Raw genomic sequence first — 26,595 nt, forward strand, 5'->3', positions numbered from 1 at the left:
GCTACACTTCCTTGGCTCATCCTAAACAATTCCTTGGTATTAACGTACCACCTCTAAATCTCTGTAGACCATTTGCATGTATACTTTTAGTCTGTCTGTGTGACTCGTGAGATCTTGCTTCATAAATCCTCCAGCTGCTTAATCTTCCTCAAATTCGCTCTAGGTTTTCTTTTTCTTTCCTTCTTTTTTTTTCTTTTTTTTTTTTTTTTTGGTCAGGCTGCAAATATTTGCAGTATTTTTGAACACAGTGTTGTAAAATGCTCTGTGAAACAGAACTGACTCCATCCTTTTCCTGGATATGGTGCTTCGGTACGTGCATCTCAAAACTGCATCTCCTTATGGCCTTAAAGAAATTCTTTACATAGCAGTACAATTGTTCTCAATGGAAATCCGGCTGGCATAAAGGCAGGAGGTGAGAAGGGATAGGGGTTTGCTCTTGAGTTCAGTAGGTTTACGAAGTCTCCCCTCCTCGTTTTTGGTTTTGCAGTTTTCCTGAGTCTCACTTCTGTGGTTTAAAATATATCACCCTCTTGTTTCAGGAGCTTGTCCTTACTGTGTTGCTTCAGTGAATGAGTTTGGATTTTGTTCAGTAGTTAAGCTGCACTGCACTTTCTACTGGCTCTTAAAACACAAATCTACTGTTGGATGGTATGACAGTAGAAAATGAGAGCATCTGAGGGGGAAACTTGGGAAATGGGACTTCAGAAGGTTGCTGTGAAATGCAGAATTTTAACTTTTCACTTGCTTCTGATCTAGCTGATTTTCTCTATTCACTAATTCTGTCTGAAAGAACTCTGTCGTTAGCACAGAATTCATTTTGTAATATTATCTTCATGAACAAAGGAAAACCTGAATACCAAGTTAATGTGAGCATATAGGCAGGAGACCATACATCTATTTTTCCTTTCAAAGAGGACAATACGATCTGAAAAATTGTCATGCAGTCCCTGTTTTTTGAAGAAATGGATAAATATCCTCTAAATCTACAGTTACAGTAAGTGGCACTGGCTAATGATTTGATTTGGGGATTGAGAGCACAGTCTGGATTTACTCTTTGTGCATTAACGCAGGTCAAATGGACACAGGCTGCATTTTAAATCAGTAATGGAAGGCTGAAGCCTGCCTTAAACCAATCACATCAGCCTTACCCAAGACTGATTGATCCCAAGAGATGGAGCCCTGTGAGCATAGCTTTTATATGAATGGACTCTGTGCAGCCTGAAGTTTCATTCATAAAATGGATGCTGAAGGGAAAAGAAAAAAAAAAAAGCAAGCACCACACACGCCAAACCCTGGAATGTCCATTTATGCGGAGCTGAAGGGTGTAGTGTTCCCTCAGCTGCTGCTTTTGCCAGTTGCCTTAAAGTAATGATTAATGCTCCTTGGCCCTGCCTGCCTGCAACCTGACACCGTTTATGGCCCTGGTGTGTTTCTAATGTATAGTGAATGAGAAGGCTACATTCTCAAATCAGAAACATAAACAGGAACTGGTTGGTCTGAATTCCATTCAAATATGTCACTTTAGCCATGCAGTGTTTGTCCAACTTCAATTTTACAGGCAGGGGATGGGGCGGGGGAGAAAAAAGCAACACAGACATTTTTTGCAGTAAAATTACCAACAAAAGGAGTGAGGGAGAGAGAAAATACTGCTGTCTTTTGTTGAATTCCAAGGGAAGCGATGTTTAAAATGCATTTTACAGTTACTGAGGTTAATAAAAGCAAATACATGATTTTAAAGTGTGCTCAAAAGATCAGCTCCATGTGGAATTTCAATTCAGAGCTGAATGTATGAGCCTTTGTTTTCCTGTTCTGATGTATAAAAAGTTACACATCGCCTAGACAGGCTGTTGACATCTGGTCTCAGAAAATGCATTAGATGTTGTCATAGATCTAAAAACCAAAGTTGTGAAAAGGAAGCTGTTTGCTTAAGGTTTTCTTTCTGTGTATGTGTAATAATTCCACTTAGACGTGAGCTGGTGGGGCAAAATCTAGTTCTCTGTTAGGTTTTTGTCAAGTGAGATGTAAGAAATTAAACTTAACAGATTTTAATTAGCTATTTTTAGAAGAGAATTTATGTGTATCTGAGTGCACATACTTGTACATTTTTTTTTTTTCCTAATTACTGGTAGGAAGGCTAGTGACAGATGAAGAACAGAACCTTCCATTCTGAATGTTTTTAAACTGCATAATGATTTGGGAAAAGAATACTTAGTTTTTACGCTGATTTTTAGAGAAGATAGTGACTCTATTTTCACCCATGGAAGTTTTTAACCTACATTTTTCATGCTGAACCTGCTAATGAAAAAATAACGCTGACTTTTGTATTGCCAGGATTTTACCAATTTGTAGGACTCTGTTGTGATTACATAGCTTCTGAGGGGATAGTGCTTTTAAAGGTGGTTGAACTAAAACCTGTTTCACCAGCATTTGAGCTGTGAAATATGCTCAAGCAATTCCTGTATAGGGAGATTGTCCTTAGTTCTAGTAGTTCTACCCGAATGTCTCTTTTTGGAGAGACGTAAGAGTTTTAATCTAAATGTGTTCTGCAGGTTTAAAAAGTCATAGGTTTCATGATCAAAAAGAATCATTCGGTACTTCTCCCTGCAAAACACAGATCAAGGATTTTTTTCTCAGTGGTGCCTGGTGCCACCTTAGCCACTTGTTGCAATCTAGTTTGAAGAATTGCCTTTCTTACCTAAAAAGCCTTGTCCATTTTCGGTGATTTCAGTATTGCTCTTCACCCTTGAGCTGGTCAGAGCTGCTCAGTGGTGGTAAACAGCTACTTTCCACCAAGAGTCTAAATGTGTTTCAGTGGTGGATGAAACGCTCCTTTGTAAACAGTTTGTCAGTGCTCTTGGAAATGCGTGAACAGAAAAGTTACTTGTGGTGTGATTGCGATGTTACTAAGTTTGAGGCCAAAAGTATGATGTGTTCTAGCTTGAACTTTTTATTTTAAAAAGGCCACCTTTGTCTCTGCACTTGGTAAAAAGCTCTCCCACTGCACCAGCCACCTCTCCATGTACCAGAGAAATGCAAGCATTGCACAAGGAAGTACTTGGCGCAGCCCTGTAAGACACCAAAGGAGGACTCTCATACTTGCAGTGTGTGTAGCACTGGGTCAGGCTGACATGTGTGCGTGGCAACTGGGAGCTAGGTTGGTCCCAGCTACCCGAGGGGCTTGTGCGTGCCCTTCTGTGCCCGGTAGCACAAAGGGAAAGAATCTGCATGTGCTGTATTTTCTACCTATGGGAAGACAAGTGGCACAGCACATGTAAGGCTGTTTGTATAGATAAGTCAACTCTGAATTGCTGAAATAGGAGCCAAAGCCCGTGTAATTACTTTTCAGACCAAAAGGACAGTTGAGGAGGATATGGTGTAAGTTAAATTATAGGACTGGCTGTATCCACTGGGAACTGCTTCTGTTCTTAATATGACTTAGTTGGTAATAAAGTGTAAATCTGGGAAGTAGGTGGGCAAACACTAAGAAGGTTTCTGTTTTAGTGTCATCACTTTATTTTGTGCTTATAGGGAAGGAGCCCAGTTTCATCTATGAGTTGAGATGTTGGATGAATTTGAGTGACTTTGAGATGAATTCGAGTGGCTGGGTCAATGGGCTGAGGCCAATTGTATGTGATAAAATAAGGCTAAGTGCCAGGTCCCGCATTTGGGTCATAACAACCCTATGCAATGCTACAGGCTTGGGGAAAAGATCAGAGGGCTGGAGCACCTCTCCTATGAAGACAGGCTGAGAGAGTTGGAGTTGTTCAACCTGGAGAATGAAGGCTCCAGGGAGACCTTATTGCAGCCTTCCAGTACCTGAAGGGGGCCTACAGGAATGCTGGAGAGGGGCTTTTTACAAGGGCATGTAGGGATAGGATGAGGGGGAACAGTTTTAAACTGAAAGAGGGTAGGTTTAGATTAGATGTTAGCAAGAAATTCGTTCCTGTGAGGGTAGTGAGACACTGGAACAGGTTGCCCAGAGAAGTTGTGGAGGCCCCCTCCCTGGCAGTGTTCAAGGCCAGGTTGGGTGGGGCTTTGAACAAGCCGGTCTAGAGGAAGGTGTCCCTGCCAACAGCAGGGGTGTCGGAACTAGATGATCTTTAAGGTCCCTTCCAACCCAAACCATTCTATGATTCTGTGAAGAGTGGCTGGAAGGCTGCCTGGTGGAAAAGGACCTGAGGGTATTGATGAACAGCTGGCTGAATATGAGCCAGCAGTGTGCCCAGGTGGTCAAGAAGGCCAGCAGCATCCTGGCTTGTATCAGAAATAGTGTGGCCAGAAGGACCAGGGAAGTGATCGTCCCCCTGTACTCAGCGCTGGTGAGGCCTCACCTCGAATACTGTGTTCAGTTTTGGGCCCCTCACTACTAGAAAGACATTGAGGTGCTGTAGCGAGTCTGAAGAAGAGCAACAAAGCTGGTGAAGGGTCTAGAGCACAAGGCTTATGAGGAGCGTCTGAGGGAACTGGGGTTGTTTACTCTGGAGTAAAGGAGGCTCAGGGGAGACCTTATTGGTCCCTATAACTACCTGAAAGGAGGTTGTATTGAGCTGGGTGTGTGTCTCTTTTATCAAGTAACAAGCGATAGAATAAGAGGAAATGACCTCATGTGGCACCAGGGGAGGTTTAGATTGCGTATTAGGAAAAATTTCTTCACTGAAAGGATTATCAAGCATTGGAACAGGCTGCCCAGGGAAGTGGTGGAGTCACCATCCCTGGAGGTATTTAAAAGATGTGTAGACATGGCACTTAGGGCTGTGGTTTAGTGGTGGACTTGGCAGTGTTAGGCTAACAGTTGGACTTGATGATGTTAAAGGTCTTTTCCAACCTAAATGATTCTATGATTCCATGATTCTATGACTTGTAAGCAGGCTCGGTGCATGAAGCAGCCACCCACCAGTACACTGTACCATTCATCTGAGCTGCCATGCAGAGACCAAGGCCAGGCAGGTAGCTCAACTTCTTCACCCACCCTGTTTCAGATTGTATGCACCTTCTAAGCCTTGGTCTCCCATCTCTCTCTCTGCATGTGCACGTATGTAATGGAATATCTCTGTATCGCACTGTGCTTTTGTCACATGCACATGGGCAGTGCCCTGGGCCTCCAAATCTTCAGATGGTGTTGATAAAGTGAACTAAAAAGTAATTCAGAGTTAGAGTGTATAGTGTAACAACGTGTCCTTAGTTAGGAAGGCTATGTAAGGTCAGAACTACAGGAATAGCTGAAGAATAAATCCTGGTTCAGGTTTCCAATCCCTGCTTTCCTCTGGTTCGTTCAGAAGACAGTCACTTCATCCTGTTGCCTGCAGAAGCTTCATCTTCCCTGTGTCTCACCTGGCTAGGGACGTGGGCTGAAATTCTGTTTGTTTCTGTGCGCAGGGTGAGATTGTGGATCTGAAACCTGGTCCTTATCTCTGAAAAACAATTAGAAAAGAGGATTTAGGCATTCCTTATCTGCTTTGAGTTATACAGGGCTGAGACAACCTAACCATTATAATTCTGATATGGTGATTAATATGAAATACTTCCTTACCAAGGGATCACTCAAGTATCTTACTGAATAATGAAACCTAGAACCTGTACCTGCTAAATTCAGTAGCAGTTTTTTCTTGTCCTGAGGAAGTCTGTTAGAGTTTTTTCTGCTTTGATGTATTTTGATTAAGGCACAGCAGAACTTATTTCCAGTATTTTTCTCTGTGACCTTCCCAGATGAGAAGGCATTTCTGCAGTGTCCAGATTACACGCAATTTTAAAATAACACCTACTGGGAAAAAATGGTTTCAAACCAACATGATATAAGGCCACATTCCTTGTTTTAAGATGACTGCTATGTTGCTGTTAGCAAGAGGAGCAATGAAGAATGACCTCTAAGTATTCCAAGTTAATAAGAAAAGATAAATGAATTTTTTAATGTCTCCATATTTTCAGTTAGTTTGTTTTTTTTTAAAAGGGACTCTGCTGTTCTTGAGATGATGTAACTTTACAATGTGAATTACTTCTTTCGAAGTCTGATATAAGCTTGTTGTGTGTCCTAAATCCAGGCACATTTTTCGTCAAAGACTAAAAATTGTTAAAAGGTGATAGAATCAGTCACGTCAAACACTTGGATCCTGCCCTGGAAGTATTTTATGCCTAATTCTGTCTCATTTGTTGTCTTGAAACAATGCTTTAAGGAGAAGAAAACATATAATTGCTCTGTAATTTCTGCACTAAAGTGTTTTCTTTTGAAGTAGCTCCGCTTAGCTAGGAAAAATACTTCTGGGTCTTAGTCAAGCATTTAGTACAATTTAAAACTGCAATGCTAAATTTCATTGGTTGGACTTTTTATTAGATAAGGTAGAAATGAAAGCAGCAGGCAATTTAATTAGCAGTAATTTTTCTGGGCAAGTCATTACTTTGATGAACTTCAGAGCAATGTTTATGGCTCCTAATTAACCGTGTTAGTCATTTGATTGAATAATCACTTTGGAAATGTTTCTACAATTTGATTAGAGTCTGACCCACTCTGATAGTCATAAATTAACTGATAGCACTTTAGGATAACAAGACTCTAGTTACTTTAGGAGAAATAAACTCTTCCTTGCTGTATTTTTCAGTCCTCTGTGGACTGTTTAAGCACAAGCTAACCAGAAGATTAAGTAATGTTGGTACCAACAATGCTTGCCTTAAAAAGACTCCAGATGTTAATTATAATTGACTTAGGAGCATGGGAGATGAAATCCCACATTGGCTAAGAACACAACTTCTTGGATGCGTGCGTAATTCTTTATTCTGTATACTCTGCTATATCACTTTGCAAGAGTGGAGTTCATGAGTCAAAAAGGGCTTTGCTGCCAATACTCGTGAATTTTTACCTAAAATAGAAAATAGCATCTGTTTCAGTTCTCCAGCTTCCTCTTTTTTTTTTACGTAGATTTTTCCATTCTCCTTAAAATTCAATCTGCTTGGTAACGAGTGATTCCTTGCAGGTGAACCACTACTTGCAGCCTGGACTTGTAGTCTACGGAGCTATACTTGACACGGGTGATCACTGAATCACTGATTCCTGTGGTTTCTCAGAATAGCTGCCTGAGACATTAGAGATTCTCGAGGCCTGAGCAGGCGGGCACTGAGCATTTCATCGAGAGAGGAAGTAATGAAGAGTTCATCACAGACGTGCAAGAGAGACTGTGGACTGTTAGAGGAAACTTATTACTGCCCTGTGTTTCACTTGTTTTGTGAAGTCAGTGTAAAACGTCATTTTCTTATCCTGCCAAATCTTTGATACTCATCACTAGTCAGTGAACAGTAAGATTTGGAATCACAGTCAGAAAGAGTCTGTAGGCAGTGTTGGAAAAATAATGTCTGCTCTTTCGACCTCTGTTTGCATCTCTTAAAGAGTTACAAGTTACTAGTAACAGATTGCGTAGCTTAGGGTAGGAGTTTATCACAAGATCAAATAGACTTGGTAAGCAAGACTTTTGATAGCCAAGAAGTGGGTTAAACATGGTCTAGAAGGGCAAACGTTTATGGTGCATTTCTGTTTGAAGGTCCCTGTGCACAGAATGTGGCTACTTGGGGACAGTGCAAGCCATGGAATAAAAATAGAAAGACATGTAAAGAACACCTTTTTCATTAGTTCTGTTTGGTTTTTCTCATTCTTCTTGCAGATTTGAGTGGAGGTGGGGAATGGCAAATAAATGTCTGTATTACTTAGAATGTGCGCACTAATTTTTTGGGGGTGGTGTGACTTTTTTTGTTTAAGGATGTACAGGTGGAGAGTGAAATTGATGCATATAAATTCCTAGATCGAATGCTTAGCAATCACAGAAAATTTCATTAACTCTTCAAACCCTTAACCGGAGTCTAGAAAGCAATATCCTACACTTAAATTCACTCTGACATTCCTTATATTAATGTAAAGTTTATAAGTCTCAAGTGTGATTGGCAGGCTTTTCTGTGTAATTGATTAAAATTGTTAGGTTGAATTAGTTACAAAGATAGATACACAAGCACAGGGTTTAAAACATTCGGACTGTCTCATGTGGAATTTTTTGTCTGTGGATGGTATAACGTGTAATTGTCATGGGAGTCAACTTTAGCAAAGTTGGTTACAATAAGGGTTTGAGTTCAAGTGACTACGTTAGATGGGATCTCTGATCGTCACATTATGATTTTCTCCTTCGCCGTGCCTTGTGTGTGCTGCTCTGAAATGCTAACTCTATGTTGACATGTTTCCCCTCGCTGTAACTTGCATCGTTTTTGTTGCTCTTCTGCCTGCAGCCTGTCTCATTGATAACCTGCACACTTTTAATTCCAGACAGCCTTTTCACTAGTGTTGTCGTCTTCTCCTTTCAGAAGTGCCTAGCTGCCATTCCATTTACATGAGGCAAGAAGGCTTCCTGGCTCACCCAAACAGAACAGAAGTTAAGTTTTCTATTATGTATCGCTTTTGTATGAGAAAAATGTAAAAAATTAAAAAGTCTGGAGGGATTTGGGGTTCACTGGCTTAATTCTGCTGCTGGGAAGACTTGCATCATCTTTCTTTCCCGTCCCAGTCTTGAGTTTCTGATGCACTGATTTTTTTTAGCTTCTTTTAGTGCCATAGGTTGATCAGGATAGAAGCAATTTTATTATGAATTTACTCATTCTGCTTTTCGAGGCCTCTAGCAGTTGAAAGGAAGAGACGCTTAAAAATTTGCCCATTTAACCTATTCTGCTGAAGTGATCTTTTCCAGGCTATTGGTGTGACAGGCTCAGTTAACTGTTAAGTAATCCATTTTGTACTTTAAATTCAGTGAAGGTTTTTGGCTTTTCCTTTTGTTATGCTTTTTGCAATGTCTTGGTGCTGCTTAGGCCCAAATTGTACAGCCATGTGATACATGCCAAAACGCCCAGTGACTTCAGTAGGGCAGACCTTAGATCATTGCAAAATTAATAATTCTGAGTAAAAACACTTTATATGTATTAAAAATAAGAAGACCAACAGAACTAAGAAAAAAGACCACTGAAAGAGAGGTTGTACCCTCCACTCTCCTGCTTTGGTGTACCTTTCTTGTCAAAATATGATTTTTTGTTTGTTTGTTTAGGGTATATTGATTTTATTCTTCCAAGGGGCAAATTTCACAAGCATGAGGGAGATTGGTTTTGAGATTGATGAGAATTCAGGCAGATGTATGAGTCAAAGTCCTCTAGTAAGACTTCATTCACTAGTGAAAAGACACAACTGGAAAGATAACAAATCTGACTAAGAGTCCCAACTGCTTCTTGGGTGCAATAAAAGCAGAAAGTAGAAATAAAAGGTAGTGTTTAACAGGGAGGGTGAAACAGGAGAGGGAAATTTATAACAGTCTTGGTATATGAAATTATATGAAGTAGAGAAGCTTGATAAGGGAGGTGAAAGACATCAGGGAAAAATCCACAAACTGCAGGGCTAAGGTCAACAGATTTGAGTTTTAATCACAGCACAGGTAGGGGAAAAACAATCTTAGCCATGTTACGCACTCATAAGTATTTGGAGGTGGTAAAATTGTTATGAACGACGTAGAAAAAGCAGTGATGTTCGATAAATATTTGTTTTCTGTATTTGGAAATCAGTCAACATGATTTTATGGAATAAAGGTCATGACAAATCTGATCCTATTCTTTGCTGAGATTAAAAGTTTGATAAAGATACTTGTATCATACAGTTAGACTTTTTATGGCATTCAGTTTGCCACTGCATTACGTTCTGATTAAGAAGTTAGCACAAAGCAGTATCAGTAAAGTACACATAAAATACATTAAGACCTGGCCAACTGACAGATCTAAAAGTGGCTGTCACTGGGCAATCATCTCTGAATGGATTGTTCCTATTATAGTTTTGTAGGAATTGATATCAGGAGTGTTGCTATTCAACATTTTCAGTAAAGATACAGAACAAAGTTAATAGATAACTTTATGGCACAAAGATAGGCAGAGTAGTAAATAACGGGCAGGACAGGGCAGTCACACAAAGCAATTTGAATGGTTTGGTAATCTGGGCGCATTAAACAAAATGTTTTTTTTGATATGCTGAATGTAGACCAGGCCTATGGAACCGGGAAACAGTATGTTGAAAAAAATGATTTTGAGATGGGCCTCCTCCTCCTTGGCTTCACACTGGGAAACCAGCCCAATCAAACATTGCAACTGTATGGCAAAAAGGCTTTCTGTAATATTTGCGCAGTCAAAAGAAGGGTCATAGGGAGGCAGGAGAGGAGGAGATGTTTCGTCTCGCTAAGTAGCACTGGTGAGGCTGATACTGGCTTGCAATACAGTTCTGGTTAAGGAAAATATTAAAATAATACTGAAAAGTAGGAGTGTGTACAGAAGAGAGTGCTAGAAGGAATGCAGGGTTGCAGAGAGTGTCTTCTAATGACAAAAATTAAGTTTTACAGAATGATCTTATTTGGAAGAAGCATCACGGGGGTGATTTCTGTGAGTGTGAGGAGGAAATGCCGAGTAGGACTTTTTTAGTCTCGCAGAGAGAAGACCCGCATGAACTAATCGTTAGAAGTCAAAGCCATGCTAGTTCAAACAGGAAATGAGACAAACATTTTGGAATAAGTCTTACAGAAAAATGGGTGCTTTTTCATTTTTTCAGGTGGGGATTAACAGTCTTTTGGGAATGCACACATTAATTAAACACCCCTGTACTGAGGCCAAACTGTTGCGATTGGGCGGTGTGTAAAGGATGTGGGATATTAATCTTATTCCTCTATGACTTAGTGTTCCCTCTGGCATTAAGCCTATGATCTCTTCTTTCTCCATGCATCTTTTATATAAACACCTGTCTCTTTTTAACTTACAGGCTGTATGTATGAAAAAGGACCTAGGCAGTTTTATGATGACACTTGCGTTGTTCCAGAGAAGTTTGACGGTATGTATGACACATCTCTCTCTCTTTTTCTTGTGTGGGGAGATGAAAAAGGAAGAGATGAGGGACTTTTCTCTGTTCCTGATCAAAAAGCTTGGTAACATTCCAATTTAGGATTCCTTAACACACCATTTGTGGTGCACCCAACCAAAGCTGACCTCTGTCTCTTGAAACCAAAGTTTCCTTTTCAATAGGATGGCGTTTGACTTTTGCCAGCAAAAGATGGCGTATCCAGAGCTGTGGCAGAGGAGCTCAGTTCTTGTACTGTTGAGAAGTAATAGGAGGATTTCCATTGCACTGATGATCACATACAGCTTGTCTGAGATTTAATGAAAGCTGTTCTTATAATTAACAAAACGATGGAGAAAGCAGCAGCTTTGGTTTTACTGAGGATTAAGCCTGTCGGCTCGCTGTCTGTGAAGTGATGAATAGTGGGGAGTGAATACTGTATAGGGCGTTTTTGTGTTTGTGTCAGTGTATTTGCACTATGTTAAACATTGTACTAGTGATTTATTTTTCAGTGGGATTGATAACAAATCAATCATCTTTTCACAACAATATGCAATACAACAGATTTTTTTCAAGAGGGATTCTGAGGTCAATTAAAATAAATGGCCCAAATTATCCTCAGTTACTCTGATGTAAAATCAGTTTCCTGGTGTAACTCAGTTGATTTCAGATTTGTTTCATTATAGACAAAGTAGATGGAGTCAGTATTTCTTGCCCGTGACTGTTAGTCTACAACTTTGGGAAGTAATTTGGAGACCAGTTACTTAAATTTGCTGGGGTGGCTTCTTTGTGTTAGTGTAGGTATGTCCAGCTTTATTTATTTTATCAGAAAAGATTAAATACTTTCTGATAAACTTGTGAACAGCTGCCTGACCATAGCTAAAAGTAGAGCAGGAGATTCTTGGGGTTTTTCTCTTGCTTTATTTTGTTTGTTTTCCCCTGAGAATCACTTATATGGATTACAAAACTATTGCATGTCTAGCAGCATTTGTTGTGTTTGCTGAAGAGTGTGAGACTCTAAAATGAAAGTAACCCATGTAATTCCTCACATGGAGGTATCACGTGCGTTTCGGGGTTGGTAAGGAATAGCAAGAAATAAATACAGGTTTTTAAATAATATTAGACCTAACTGAAGATTGCTCAATCCAGTATTGCACTGTCACTGGATTGATACGTTTCCTGAAAGGGTGAATTTTTGAAAGTCTACTTTATATCCTGGCTTTGGAATGTATTCTAGGTTGTTTTTTTTTGTTTGGGTTTTTTTTTTTTTAAATGCATATCCTGTCAGGTTTGTTTTCTTCCCTCAAAATGATTGTGGACTTGATCTGTTTTCAGTACCAGTGCCAAATTCATATTTACATTTATGGGAGTGGGATCACACCCTGTACTACAAGAAGTTAAAACTCTTCATAAGTAGCGTTTGTCTGTGTCTTTCTTGAAAATCCTTTTTGTCTGTTTGGGTTTTGTACAGGGGAGGGAATGAAAATGGAAAAGAAAGACAAATGATGTAAAAGAAATAAATGTTTGGAAATATTTGTGTGCTTGCAAAGCAAGCAGTCTGCTGCTAGCTTCTATGACTGTCCATTGAGAGAACACCTTGTACTCTAGAAGACTGATGTTGTGATACAAATAGGTGTGTTTAGACTTGTAGCATTATGACTTCTGAGGAAAAAATAGCAGATGTGTCATTATGTTTTGTCCAGTAAAGCAAAAGTGGGATAAGCTCAGGACTAGTCTTGATGTTTCAGCAGTAGATTCTCAGCTGCTTCATTTGAAATCAAAGATCGGCTCAGGCCGATTCTGATCCTCTGTAATACTGCACTTGCTATTTGCACATTGCTCAGCTATCATTAAAAGAAAAATCCTGTCCTTGAAAAAGAAGGCCTTTCAGGACTGGAACTTCAACCTCCCATAAACCAAAAAGCCTTGTGTTGATTTATTTGTTTTCCACAGCTATTGACTCAATTTTCTTTCCTGATTACAAAAGGAAGTGCTCCATTTGTATTATTATTATTCTTACTTTCACTACACTGAGCTGTTCTGTAATGGCCATCAGAGCATCCTAATGTTGTGGTTAAATGTAAAGTCCTGGCTTTCCCTATTAAACAGGTCACACTGCTTGTTGGAGAGTATTGCTTTTCCGGTAGCTGAAATGAGGAGTTTTACCAGCGTATCAAGGATCACTCTCATTGTGTGCAGAAAAAAATATTCTCTGCTTCAGCATCAGACCTTTCAGCTGTTGTTGTTTGCAGGAGTTGTTTAGTATGAATATGATTTAAAAACAGCAGAGACACAGTATGGGTGGAGTGGGATAGTCTTTCATTGACAGTTTGTGTAACAGCTAGCAGAATATTATTACTGTTTTTTAAAAGCTTCCTCTGGATTTGAAATTTTAGAAAAATTAACTTACTGCTTTGCAGGGAGGATACTAATCTAATATGTAGATATGAGTAAAAGTAATATGTGCTTATATGCAAGTCCCATGTGCCACAGAGGAACTCGCATATCTACAGGATTTGCATACCTATACATAAAGCACATGCTGTTTAAGTCCAAGTCAAATACTTTGTCAAATTTTCCTTAGAAGCATTTGCATGCAAAAGGAGTTTCACACAATAGGGTTTTGCAGCTTTATGAAGCATATATTACATTTCCAAAACTGGGGCTTGTGCAAAGTATAGTACACAAACGCAGTACTTCAGAGTTGCTTACAAAAATAGTTCATGCTCTTTCAGATAGAGGATATTGCAAAATGGTTTGCAAGCAAGATTTGTATATATCAGAAGTAAATGGGGAGAGGCTTAGGGAGACGTCCATAAATCATGACTGAATTTAGGTACTTTTTAGTATATGAATACGTTATTGTAAGAGTGTTTACAATTAACAGCAGACAGGGGAATGTTACATTTGTGGGTGGCTGGGTAGTAAGAATTCTTTCTCTCTGTTTTATTAACCCTAACGATTGCTTTGCCAGTATATCTGGCAAACCGAGTGATGATGCTTTTTGTGCATTGCTCATCTAACGTTGTTGCTATTCTATTCAGGTGATGTCAAACAGGAGCCAGGCATGTACCGTGAGGGACCCACGTATCAACGTCGAGGCTCGCTTCAGCTGTGGCAGTTCTTGGTAGCTCTTCTTGATGACCCATCAAACTCTCACTTCATAGCGTGGACTGGCCGAGGCATGGAATTCAAGCTGATCGAGCCGGAGGAGGTGTGTTAGTGTGCCCGACATCCACTGCCCCATCCTACAGATTTAATAGTTCTCCTTCGGACTTAGGCCTTGTTTTCTTTCAGTATTTTCCTTCAGTAGCATTTAGAAGAGTGTCAGAAAGGACTGGCAAGGGAAGTGTTTCAGTTAGGACAGAGATATGGTTAAGCATAGACTTAATTTCCTAGTTTCACAAAATAATAAAAATATTGGAAGTACTAGAGTTACAAAATACTTGGTATTAATTGTGGGGCCCAGATTTTTCAGAACCACTTCGTGGATTGAATTGTGTTCCAAAATCCTTTGAAAACTTGTCCCTGAATAGTCTTTCAACACCAAATATTCTTCAGTGTGAAGATATAGAGTGTAGAGTGAAAGACCCCAAGTCTGACAGATGGCAAAAGAGGAGGTTAAGATTGTTAGGCAGTAAAATCCCATCAAAATTATATAAACCCCCCTCTTTTTAGAGTCTTCTTCAGAGTCTTCCTGCTTATCTGTATCATTAGATTGTTTAGTGCACGCTTAGATTCTAGGCTTGCAAACACTCATGCACAGCTCTCTTGAACCATGAAGGACTCGTGGGGTAGATAAAATTACTTATATTCATGAACATTTGCTGAAGCATGACTTAGTTCACTTGTGTGATAAACGGGAATAAATTGAACATTTTATTACGTAAACTTTTTCAGACTAGGTAGCATTAAATATATCCTGTGTTCTAAACAGCCATGGAAACTGTTGGAAAATCTGGTGTGCGTGAATTTTATTGTAGTAATACGTATGTGGATGGTTTGATTAGGGTTGTCAAAAAGCAGTATCATTCTGGTTTACTTTTTTGCCCCTTGGACAGGGTTGGGTAATAGAGGAGACCGCAGCAAATTTTCTATCAGGATCCCCTCTGAGTTAGAGCGGATAAGGAAGGTTTGGGGGTGTAAGGCTGCTTCTGCCTTCCACAAGCTATTTCTGCCATTTGCCATCCATCTGCTGGCATAAGCAATCTGAAAGCTTTCTTGCATTTAAGTTATGTTGTCTGCCAACAGCCCTAAGGAGATGATAAAGTAGTTGGGGATGGCGACAGGACTGATGTCCCTTTCCTTGCCAACATGGTCTGGCTGCGGGGCAGGTTGCTGCAAGAACCTGTGTGCTGGCTCTCATTTGTCTTGAGCATCCCCCACACTAGTGATAGTCACCGTGGCAGATCCTGGCATTGTGCATCTGAGGATTTCATCACAGAACAGTCTTAGTCGATTTGATACCGAGACTTTGCTGGCAAGTCTGCAGCATTAGCAGGCTACATGGTCTTACTAGTTGTGTGACCTGGCCCAGAACAGACTGAAATCTTCCGAAAGGCTTTTGTTTGGTTTTGGTGAATGAGGTATCTAATTTTTTGTCCTGCTTCAGTCTCAGTATTTTTTACCCTCTTAGTTTTGTCTTGTCTTTAAGGTATGCCCAAAGTTTTTCAAGATTAAAGAGATCTATTGAAAAATAGTTCCCAGCAGATGGTGCAAAAACTTTATAGATTTTATTAGCTAAGGAACGGAAAGTAGCAAAACAAAACCCTAAGATTTACTTAGTGTGTAATTCTCTGAAGAATTGGAGATTCTTATTTAAGTTAACTAGATCATCTGCTTATCTGACTTTGTAGCATTTGCTTTGTGTTTTTGAGCAGCATTGCATCCAAGATCTGGAGGAGGCAGGCTGCTTGAAACTTGCGTCACTCCTGTGTGCTCTTAGGGAGGACAAAGGAGCCTAAGTTGCTTTCATATGAATGTCATGGATCTGACAGAAACTCAATTAAAATAAAAATAGCCTGTGGGAAGTTGCACACTTCTTCTGTTGGTTCCCAAGTGTAAATTGAAGGGAAGTCAAACACCTTGTTGGTTCAGCTGTTGCAGGTTAGGATGTCAATGACATGACCTTTCCATCCCATCCCTTTCTTGGAGGTTCATGCCCTTAAAGAAAGGGTAATAACAAAAATGAGTATCTATCAGCTTCTTGAGCACCATAGTTCATTCAGAAAGTAGATAACTGTGAACTGTGGAGGCCAAGAATTAAGCATAGGTCCATTTCTGCTCTCTTACAGAATGTTAGGGATTGGAAGGGACCTCGAAAGATCATCTAGTCCAATCCCCCTGCCGGAGCAGGATTACCTAGACCATATCACACAGGAACGCGTCCAGGCGGGTTTTGAATGTCTCCAGAGAAGGAGACTCCACAACCTCTCTGAGCAGCCTGTTCCAGTGTTCAGTTACCCTCACCGTAAAGAAGTTTTTCCTCATATTTATGTGGAACGTCCTGTGTTCCAGCTTGCACCCATTGCCCCTTGTCCTGTCAAGGGATGTCACTGAGAAGAGCCTGGCTCCATCCTCATTACACTTGCCCTTTACATATTTATAAACATTAATGAGGTCACCCCTCAGTCTCCTCTTCTCTAAGCTAAAGAGACCCAGCTCCCTCAGCCTCTCCTCATAAGGGAGATGTTGCACTCCCTTAATCATCTTCGTGGCTCTGCGCTGGACTCTCTCTAGCAGTTCCCTGTCCTTCTTGAACTGAGGGGCCCAGAACTGGACACAATATTCCAGATGCGGCCTCACCAGGGCAGAGTAGAGGGGGAGGAGAACCTCTCTTGACCTACTAACCACACCCCTTCTAATACACCCCAGGATGCCATTGGCCTTCTTGGCCACAAGGGCACATTGCTGGCTCATGGTCATCCTGCTGTCCACTAGGACCCCCAGGGCCCTTTCCCCTACGCTGCTCTCCAACAGGTCTGTCCCCAACTTGTACTGGTACATGGGGTTGTTCTTGCCCAGCTGCAGGACTCTACGCTTGCCCTTGTTATATTTCATTAAATTTCTCCCCGCCCAACTCTCCAGCCTGTCCAGGTCTCTCTGAATGGCTGCGCAGCCTTCCGTTGTGTCAGCCACTCCTCCCAGTTTTGTGTCATCAGCGAACTTGCTGACAGTGCACTCTATTCCCTCATCCAAGTCATTAATGAATATATTGAATAGAACTGGTCCCAGTACCGACCCTTGAGGGACTCCACTAGACACAGGCCTCCAACTGGACTCTGTCCCATTGGCCACCACTCTCTGGCTTCTTTCCTTCAGCCAGTTCACAATCCACCTCACTACCCGATCATCCAGACCACACTTCCTCAGTTTAGCTGTGAGGATGCTGTGGGAGACAGTGTCAAACGCTTTACTGAAATCGAGATAGACCACATCCACAGCTTTACCATCATCTGTCCACCGGGTTATGTCCTCATAAAAGGCTATCAAGTTGGTTGAGCATGACTTCCCCTTGGTGAAGCCATGCTGAGTGCCCCTAATGATCCCCCTATCCTTGATGTGCCTAGAGACAGCACCAAGGACAAGTTGTTCCATCACCTTTCCGGGGATGGAGGTGAGGCTGACTGGTCTATAGTTACCCGGGTCCTCCTTCTTGCCCTTTTTGAAGACTGGAGTGACATTCGCTTTCCTCCAGTCCTCAGGCACCTCTCCCGTTGCCCACGACTTAGCAAAGATGATGGAGAGTGGCCTAGCAATGGCTTCCGCCAGCTCCCTCAGCACCCGCGGATGCATCCCATCAGGGCCCATGGATTTATGGATGTCCAGATTGCTTAATTGGTCCCTGACCCAGCCCTCACCTACCAAGACAGATTCCTCCTCTATCCTGACTTCTTCTGAGGCCTCAGGGGTCCAGGGCTCCTCAGGACAGCCTCCAGCAGTATAGACAGAGGCAAAGAAGGCATTCAGTAACTCCGCCTTCTTTTTGTCCTCTGTCTCCTTGTCACAGGGACAGCAGCCTTCAGCAGGAAGGTGGGGTGGAAGGCTAGCAGCCTGAATCCCTTCCACAGAGCAAAACTTGGTAAATGCTGTACAGTTCTGGGACAGGAAGACTTGCTTACCAAGACTACTTCTGGACCTGCTTGCTTATTTGGGAATGTCAAAATACCACACAATATAGCGTATTCTATGATTCTGTGATATTCTTAACCATTATTTTGTTGTAGTTCTCTTTACTGTGTATTTATTTATTATGCAAGTCTGTTATGTGGGGGACTTCTAGGACTCTGATTAATGCAGAAAAAAACTTGACAGGAATAAAAAGAGTGATGTAGGCATGTGTTACAAAGATGAATAGGTGAATCAAGGTTATACATCTAAGTGAAATCTACAGGTGGAATAAACTGTCACGATTGGATGTATATTTCAATACAGCTATAACATAGCTGAAGTTAGGAGAGCCATGATCGTAGAATCATAGAATGGTTTGTGTTGGAAGGGACCTTAAAGATCATCTAGTTCGGACACCCCTGCTGTTGTCAGGGACACCTTCCACTAGGCCAGGTTACTCAAAGCCCCATCCAGCCTGGCCTTGAACACTGCCAGGGAGGGGCCATCCACAACTTCTCTGGGCAACCTGTTCCAGTATCTCACCACCCTCACAGTAAAAAATTTCTTCCTGGTATCTAATCTAAATCTACCCTCTTTCCATTTAAAACCGTTCCCCCTCATCCTATCACTACACACCCTTGTAAAAAGATCCTCTCTAGCTTTCCTTTAGGCCCCCTTCAGGTACTGGAAGGCTGCAATAAGGTCTCCCCAGAGCCTTCTCTTCTCTAGGTTGAACAACCCCAACTCTCTCAGCCTGTCTTCATAGGAGAGATGCTCCATCCCTCTGATCATCCTCGTGGCCCTCCTCTGGACTCTCTCCAACAGCTCCATATCCTTCTTATGTTGGGGGCCCCAGAGCTGAACGCAGTATTCCAGGTGGGGCTTCATGAGAGCAGAGTAGAGGGGAAGAATCACCTCCCTCGACCTGCTGGCCACGCTTCTTTTGATGCAGCCCAGGACACGGTTGGCTTTCTGGGCTGTAAGTGCACACTGCCAGTTCGTGTTGAGCTTCTCATCAACCATCACCCCCAAGCCCTTCTCCTCAGGGCTGCTCTCAATCCGTTCTCTGCCCAGCCTGTATTTGTGCTTGGGATTGCCCTGACCCATGTGCCCCTGACCCATGTGCAGGACCTTGAACTTGGCCTTGTTGAACTTCCTGTTAATTTACATAAACCTGAAAAGCTGCACCACTACAAGGAAATAATGCTTTCAAAAGAATTTTTAAAAATTACTGTCCAGATGGAGATCAAAGTCATGGATTTTGCTGTTGTTATTTAGTCCCCTTCATTTCTCAGTGCTGCATGCCATCTATGGTTTGCATCAAAAGGCTCCAGACAGCTATGGGAAAGTTTCGTAGAGCAGTGTGTGGAGAAGATGCTTGGCTACTCTTCTTTTTCCAGAGAGAGCTATATGCATATGCATCTCTCAAACATTTTTATAAAATGTGCTTTGAAGAGTTCATCAGCTCTGACTTTTTTTCCCTCTGGTGACATGGCAGTCATTTGTACAGCCAGTAATTGAAATGTCACCAACAGCAAATTATAATTTCAGGTGGGGAATAAGCAGTTAAGCTCTTTAAACAAAAGGTCTCTTTGTCCAGAAGTACCTTTGGCAATGAAACAGGAAGTGTAAAGGCAAGTAGAAATCATAACTCAGAGCAGAAGGCATATTGTTCTTATAGAATGACTTCACCAGTTGCTTGCAACTGCCTTTTTATTATTATTTTTTAAGGGAAATTATACAACTGCAACTATGATATTTCTGTCCCATTCTTCTTACTACCATATAGTTCTTCCAAGTGATTACCCTGCCTCCTCTTATAATTCATTTTATTTGCTGAAGTAATATTTAAGACTGGGAGTTGACTTTTGACTTGTATCTCCTAATAATCTCAACATTGCTGTCATTCCAAGTACAGTCTGTATTAGTTCATGCACTAAGTGTGTATGCACGTGTGTTTAATGTAACTTAGTGTTCTGACAGCAAGGAAAACACATGAATAGTACAATTATCCACAGTATCAAACTAAAGAAAAGTTTTCATGTTTCATGAAAGCTTTCTGGTGGAATTCGATAATTATTTTTTGTATGTCATCTCTTTGTATTGCTTTATTTTTTCATTGGTTTTCTTTATTAGAAACAAAAAAAAACCCAACCCTCCACCACATTTACAAATAAGTAAGTCTGCTTCAAGTTTAACAGATGCCTGTGTGTCCAATTAAAAATCATAGTAATGGGAAATTCAGGTCATGGCAACCTTTTCTCTTGTGTTTATTCATTGCACCTGCAGGGTTCTCTGTCCTCCATCCTCAAATAAAGTATCTTGTGATAAGATCTGCTTGTTAAATGCATTTAACAAATCAATGCTAATCCATTTTTGTGGCAGGTGGCACGTCGCTGGGGGATTCAGAAAAACAGGCCAGCTATGAACTATGATAAACTTAGCCGATCTCTTCGTTATTATTATGAAAAGGGAATAATGCAAAAGGTGAGTAGCTAATTTTGTATTAAATTTCGCCAGTGTGTTGCATGTTAATCCGTAAGTCAGTTTATGAGGGGTACTTGTAACCTTATTGCTTAGGCAGGTTTTTCATTTGTTTAGTCAATTGCGTTTTTCACCTACCAGGTCCAGTATATGCATCAAGATATTTTCTTTCTCTGTAAAAAATGTCTGTGGTTTTAGTTCACACAATGCATGTCATGATTATAGGGAAAGAGGTAATATTCAAAAATATCCAAAAGAGCTTCCTGGCACCTGGGAAAGGCAAACAGTAGAGTACGGTATGAATAATGTTTTGCAGATCTAAATTAGCTGCCCCGCGCTTGGGTACTTTGGTAAGTGCAAGATAGGGGAGAAAAATGATACCTATTATCATACCAAATACTGTAATATTTTACCAATAGTGTTGTAATAATACCATTTGTAGGTGGAATTTAATATTTTATAATAGACTGAATTATGAGAAATATTTAATTTATATATAACAGTCTAGTCTTGCTGACAGTATTCAACGTGTCCTTCTACTGTGGCTTGCTGATGTACATGTATGTTTTTAAATCTTGCTGTGTAGTACTACGTAGATTGGCTGAGAAATCAATAGGAGAGACCTGTCTGCTGCATCTACAAAACTGGCAGGTGTGATCAAAGATCATAATGAACACCTTGTGCTGTAAAACTTGTTCCATATCTTTTCACATTAGTTTTGTGACTTGTGATGACTAACATGTTTAAACCTGCCATTTGCCAATTCCATGAATGGTAACAATGCTCTCAGCTCAAGTTACTGGGCAACTTTTCCAGTAGGTTTTTTGAATTCTCAGTTTGGAGTTGCCTGTTACAAGTTCTCTTGCTTTGATTATGGAATTGTTGTAGTGCTCTCCTTTCTCACTGTCCAGGAGTCAATTTGGACAGCAGTCTGGGCTAGTATTGGCTTATGGTACTCCAGCAGCACAGTGCCTCGTCCATTTCTGTGCATCACATAATTGTGCATTGAGTCTTTGTAAAGTGAACTGGAGACTGGTTCCAGTCAGGGAGAAGCAGAAACGCTTGATTTTGCTGGGTGGTGCTTCAGGCAGAGGAAGTCCTCATTGCAGATTGCAGCTCAGCTGCGTAGGCAATTCTGCTGGCACAATTCAAAGACAGCACAAGAGGCAAGAGTAAGTAGCAAAGAGAATGAAACAAGTTAAAAAGGTGGGGATGGGAATACCATAAGGCTGATAACGCTGCCCAACCCACACATCCATTTAATATGGAAAGTTTACGAGTACTTCTGGCAGCTAGCTTGCTACCTCTTAAACTACTTTATTATCTACAAGAATGTATTTAACACACATTTTAAAAGATAGTTTGGATGCTTATTTTTCTGACATAGCAGTGTTTGAGGTTTGCCCTGGGATCACCCTATCTCGACAATTAGTGTATGTTAAAAACTAATGGTGGTTGTAGATTCATAGCAGGTTTCTTTACTGCAAGATTTGTATGCACATTTTTTCCCCTTTTGTTTTAAGGTAAGCAATGATAACAGGTTATGCAAATGCCCAATTTCTGAATGCAGCCTTCAGTCTGTCAAACTTGCTGACATTAACTTAATGAAAAAAATTCTACTGCAGATATAGCCTCTACCAAAACTTTACATTACTCGTAGAATAAATAAGCTGAAAACTTAAGGAGGTGCTTCAGACTTATTTTTCACCCATAAGAACAGAGTTAAGTTTGCAGTGCTTTTGCCACCTTCATTCAGTCACTTCCAATACCATGCTAGCTGGAGTTGCAAGAAGCAGGCAATATGATCTTTATTTTAAAAGAATTTTAATAAACTGTGAGTATGCAACATGGTTCATATTTTTTAATGGCATTCTTTAAATAAGGTGCTTGAGAAAACACTATATTGACTTTTTTTAAAAAATAAGACAATAATTCTTTATTGTTTTTATCATTGTTTAACGTTTTGGAAGATGAAGCAGACATTTACTGCTATTTCTGAATAAGGCAAAACTTCAGGAGCTTTGGACAAATTGCCGCTCCATAGGCAAATCCAAACGTCCCAGCTTTGCATGAGCAATTGCTAAGTACATATTAGCCTACGTATTTGCTTACGCTGTCCCTGTACAATCAGCATGCACTATAAGTGCTTTTATACTTAAGTATGCATCAATCTGCGTAAAGTGAAATTCAGATCTCTGTCGTGCAATGTGATTCTTTTTTCCGCTTCGCACACAGTGTTGGACTTAGTCATTTTATTTTGCCTCTGCAGTGACAATTTGTTTACATTTTCCAATAAGAACAATTCCATTTGTGGTTAAGTGTAGGAAACGATCGCAAACAAATGTTTAGAAGTAGAATACCTAGTTCATCTTCCAACAGGATATCACATGTGGCAAAATCAAGAGCGTTCTGCACAGTCTGCTTCTGCAGATCCTTGTTGTCTTTGCTAGGTCATTTCCTTACCAGTTCTGCTGCTGCGTTATTAATTGCGTAACGCAGGTGAGTTCTTCATAAGACTGTTGAACTTGGAGTTGCAAAAGCACTAGGCCTTACGCTGCACTTTTTTCTCCCTTCTGTTGTCCTAAGGTGGCTGGAGAAAGATACGTCTACAAGTTTGTTTGCGACCCTGAGGCGCTTTTCTCCATGGCTTTTCCAGACAATCAGCGCCCCTTACTGAAGACTGACATGGAGCGCCACATCAATGAGGAGGACACTGTGCCTCTGTCCCACTTTGATGAGAGCATGGTCTACGTGCAGGACGGTGGCTGCTGCAACACCCACCCCTATAATGAAGGCTATGTCTATTAACTACAGTGACAGTGAAGGGGATGTTTTCCCCCTCCCTTAGGCTTCTCCTCTTCAACAAGACCCAGAGGAAAGCTGAATCGACTTCAGTTTGTTTTTTAAATAGTACACTAAAAGGGGCTTTTCCTGTTGCATTACTCCTATGGTCTGCCATGGACAGCGCACTTTATTTGAAAGGGGAGGCTTGGAACCTAACGTTATTCTGTGTAACAGGAGGAAAAGGGTGGGTTTGCTTTTTACTTAAGTTTGGGAAGGGAACATACAGGTTTTAAGTACAAAAAAGCTATATCATGTCTGTTTTGTTTCATATCAGCATAGGATATTGTACATTTTCTCTGGGTATCCGTAGTACAGTTAATTCTCATTGTGCAAAATAACCACTTGATGATTATATCAGCACAGCATGCCTAGGGCATATGTTTCTTGCCCTTAATTGTCTTTCTGCAGTTATAAAAGAGAAGCAAAGCGTATACCACAGCATTTAATTTAGAAGCTTGCAGTGGCAGACCTTGCACCGTGCCTCTGAACACAATCAGATATCTCAAGAGTTTTTCCTTTTTTTTTTCTTTTTTTTTTTTTTTTGTATGGCCTCAGAAAAAATCCTGTTTGATGACAGAGTGGCCATAAATACAGTGACCAAGCAAAATCCCTGACTTCAGACTTCAAGTCGTATGCCATATCTGGTGCCACGTTGCTATACATACGTGGCCCATGCTATGGCTTAGACCTTTCAAGATCCATTTGAGGGTAGTAATTACATGTGGTAGGCTTTCTGATGATCATGTCAGCATTAAATACAGGATCGTGATCGGGAGGGAGAAAACATTTGGTATCCTTCCATTTCCTTTGGTACATAAATAAGTTATTTAATCAATAGGAATTAACTGTACTAAGTCACATATCTAATTATGCTGTTTAGACACAGCAAGCACTCCTTGAGAAAAATATCCAATACACTAAATAGGTACTTTAGTAATTTTTAGACACGGTACCCATTAATATGCATTTAAACCTTTTACTGCTGTGTTATGTTGATAACATATATAAATACTAGATAATGCTAATGCTTCTGCTGCTGTCTTTTTCTGTAATATTCTCTTTGATGCTGAATTTACTATGACCATTTATAAGCAATGCTGTAACTACAGGTAGCATTTCAGGACAAAATAGATGACTTGAACCATTTATTGCTTAGAAAATAGCTTACGCCATAGCTGTGCTATAAGCAGCTTTTACGCGCATCCACAAATGACTAGTAAGCTTCAGCTTGCTAAGGAAAGCTCTGCAGAACCTTTGGTAATTTTTGGTGGAACGGAGACTTAGACGAACTGTCAAAGAATACCATGAAGTCGCTGTATGACATTGTAGTGCTGGCACTGATGTTACCAATCAACTTGTTTTGGATGCTAAATGTAAATGTGATCAGATATGCTCGGAAGACAATTTAAATTCTGAGGTTTTTTTTTTTTCATTGTTATTTTTTCAAATTGTTTTATTTTTGAGAGGGGTAATCTTGAACACAAGCCACACACGCTATTCTGTATGTAAAACAAAGAGAAAACCCTGACAAAAACCCAAAAGTTTTAAATATTTATGAGCACCTTTTCTGAAATACAATATTTCCTAGTTTGAAGGGAGGGAGAGGGGGTAAGATCTGGATTTTTTTCCCAGTGAAATTTAAATAGGTGTTATATGGAGTACCTCATTTTCCTGTATTCCTGAGAAGCGGGAGGAAATGAATGCATAACCATAAAACAACAAGAGTAATTTGCATCATAATGGATGGATTTCCAAGACAGTCTGAGGTGGTGGATTAATTTTCCATCCTCTGTCAGTTAAGACAGTAGTTAAGCTATGAATATTTTAATATGCAATTAATCAAAAGTAAAGAAGTAGTGGTCACTAGAAACCATGGGTGCGTAAAAAACATATGAGCAGGTATTTAATTTATCCAGATCCATTAGAACAACATATTTTATGGGAGTGTATATATGCCTTAATGTGTCACCTAATTCTGTCATCCATAGGTCTCAATGGCACTTAAATTTTTGGTGATCAACCCAGAATCAGAAGTCTAAAATTGCAGAATTAGCAAAAAGGAAAGGGAAAAAGTTGAGTAAGATTGTTTAAAAAAATGTGGTTTCCATTGAAATAAGGTTCAAATGAAACATGCTTTGATGAAAAGTCCTTGGATTGCTTTTGGTTCTTTAATGTCATCATGGAGTGCCTCTTGCCTGTGGCAGGATGTGGGTATTTGGGAAAGGGGTTGGACAAAAAAAGGAAAAAAAAAAAAAGAAAAAAAAAGGAAAAAAATGCATCAAATGTGTAATATTTAAGAAGAAATATATATATATATCTGTATACGGTAGTGACTCACTGAACAAAACAAGCAATCAGACCAACATTACATGATCTCTCAGCAGAAGATATAAAAGTCTTTCACTGAACTGATTAACCCTTTTTAAAATGTACCTAAGAGGTTTATTTAAAGTCTGTTTTTATTCCACTTTTTTGTTTGTTTGGGGTTGGTTTTTTTTTTGTTTGGGGTTTTCAGGTAGAATAATAAATCTGGCAGCTGATTTCTGCAAGATTGTTGTGTATTGGATTCCTAACCATTTGGACTGGAGAGGCCCCTGCAGTAAGGTTCTTCCTTTGGAAGAGGAGATGATGGTCTGTTCCAAGTGCCTAGAATGGCTTCCTGCAAAATATAACCAAAAAAAAATAGAAGTGAGGAGTATGTACAATTTATGTGCATGTATATATGAGTTATAGGCAGGAGTTATATTGCCAAAGCATCTTATTTAACTGACAAAAGGGAGGAGGGTGGTCTATGTGAATTTAGAGAAAAATTGATTCCAACTAAGAACACTTACACATTTTCACAGGGCATTTTAATACCCTACTGAATTTGAATGTGGGGTGTTTGGGGTTGGGGTGGGGATGATGGGTTTTTGGTTGGTTGGGATTTTTTTGGTTTTGTTTTCAAGCTGTGCCACAAGTGAAGGGACAACGCGCTTCGCCTCTGTTTTTAGGAGCTGTGATGGAGTTAGCTTGTGCGTGTTTGCTTGTGCGTCTTTTTGCTGCACAAAGCAGTGAGCAGCCCACAGTAGTGCTACTGTGAAGCAAATCTGGGAGGCATCACTGCAAGACCCACACACTGTGGTATGGTGGTAGGTGCTCAGGTTTCCTCTGTCATGACCGTTCACTTGCACTGGTAGCTGAACGGAGGTGAAGTTAGATAAGGGCTTGGCAGATCCCCTCAGAATCCATTCGAGAGAGTTAAGATTACAGGTTTAGGGCAGCGCACAAATTCT

General features: G+C 40.4%; 1 protein-coding gene across 1 annotated transcript in view; it reads left to right on the forward strand.

Moving 5' to 3' along the window:
* ETV1 (ETS variant transcription factor 1) overlaps positions 1 to 25,784 on the forward strand; it is a 70,454-nt gene extending 44,670 nt beyond the window's left edge. The window contains exons 9-14 of the mRNA XM_068404679.1: positions 8,335 to 8,402; position 9,066; positions 10,808 to 10,876; positions 13,927 to 14,096; positions 20,378 to 20,479; positions 23,063 to 25,784. Of these exons, the coding sequence (XP_068260780.1) occupies positions 8,335 to 8,402; position 9,066; positions 10,808 to 10,876; positions 13,927 to 14,096; positions 20,378 to 20,479; positions 23,063 to 23,284 (632 nt within the window). The 3' untranslated portion in view covers positions 23,285 to 25,784. The remainder of the gene's footprint in view (positions 1 to 8,334; positions 8,403 to 9,065; positions 9,067 to 10,807; positions 10,877 to 13,926; positions 14,097 to 20,377; positions 20,480 to 23,062) is intronic.
* The last annotated feature ends 811 nt before the right edge of the window (positions 25,785 to 26,595 follow it).

The sequence above is a fragment of the Nyctibius grandis genome, chromosome 7, assembly GCF_013368605.1.
Source record: "Nyctibius grandis isolate bNycGra1 chromosome 7, bNycGra1.pri, whole genome shotgun sequence".
NCBI lineage: Eukaryota > Metazoa > Chordata > Aves > Nyctibiiformes > Nyctibiidae > Nyctibius > Nyctibius grandis.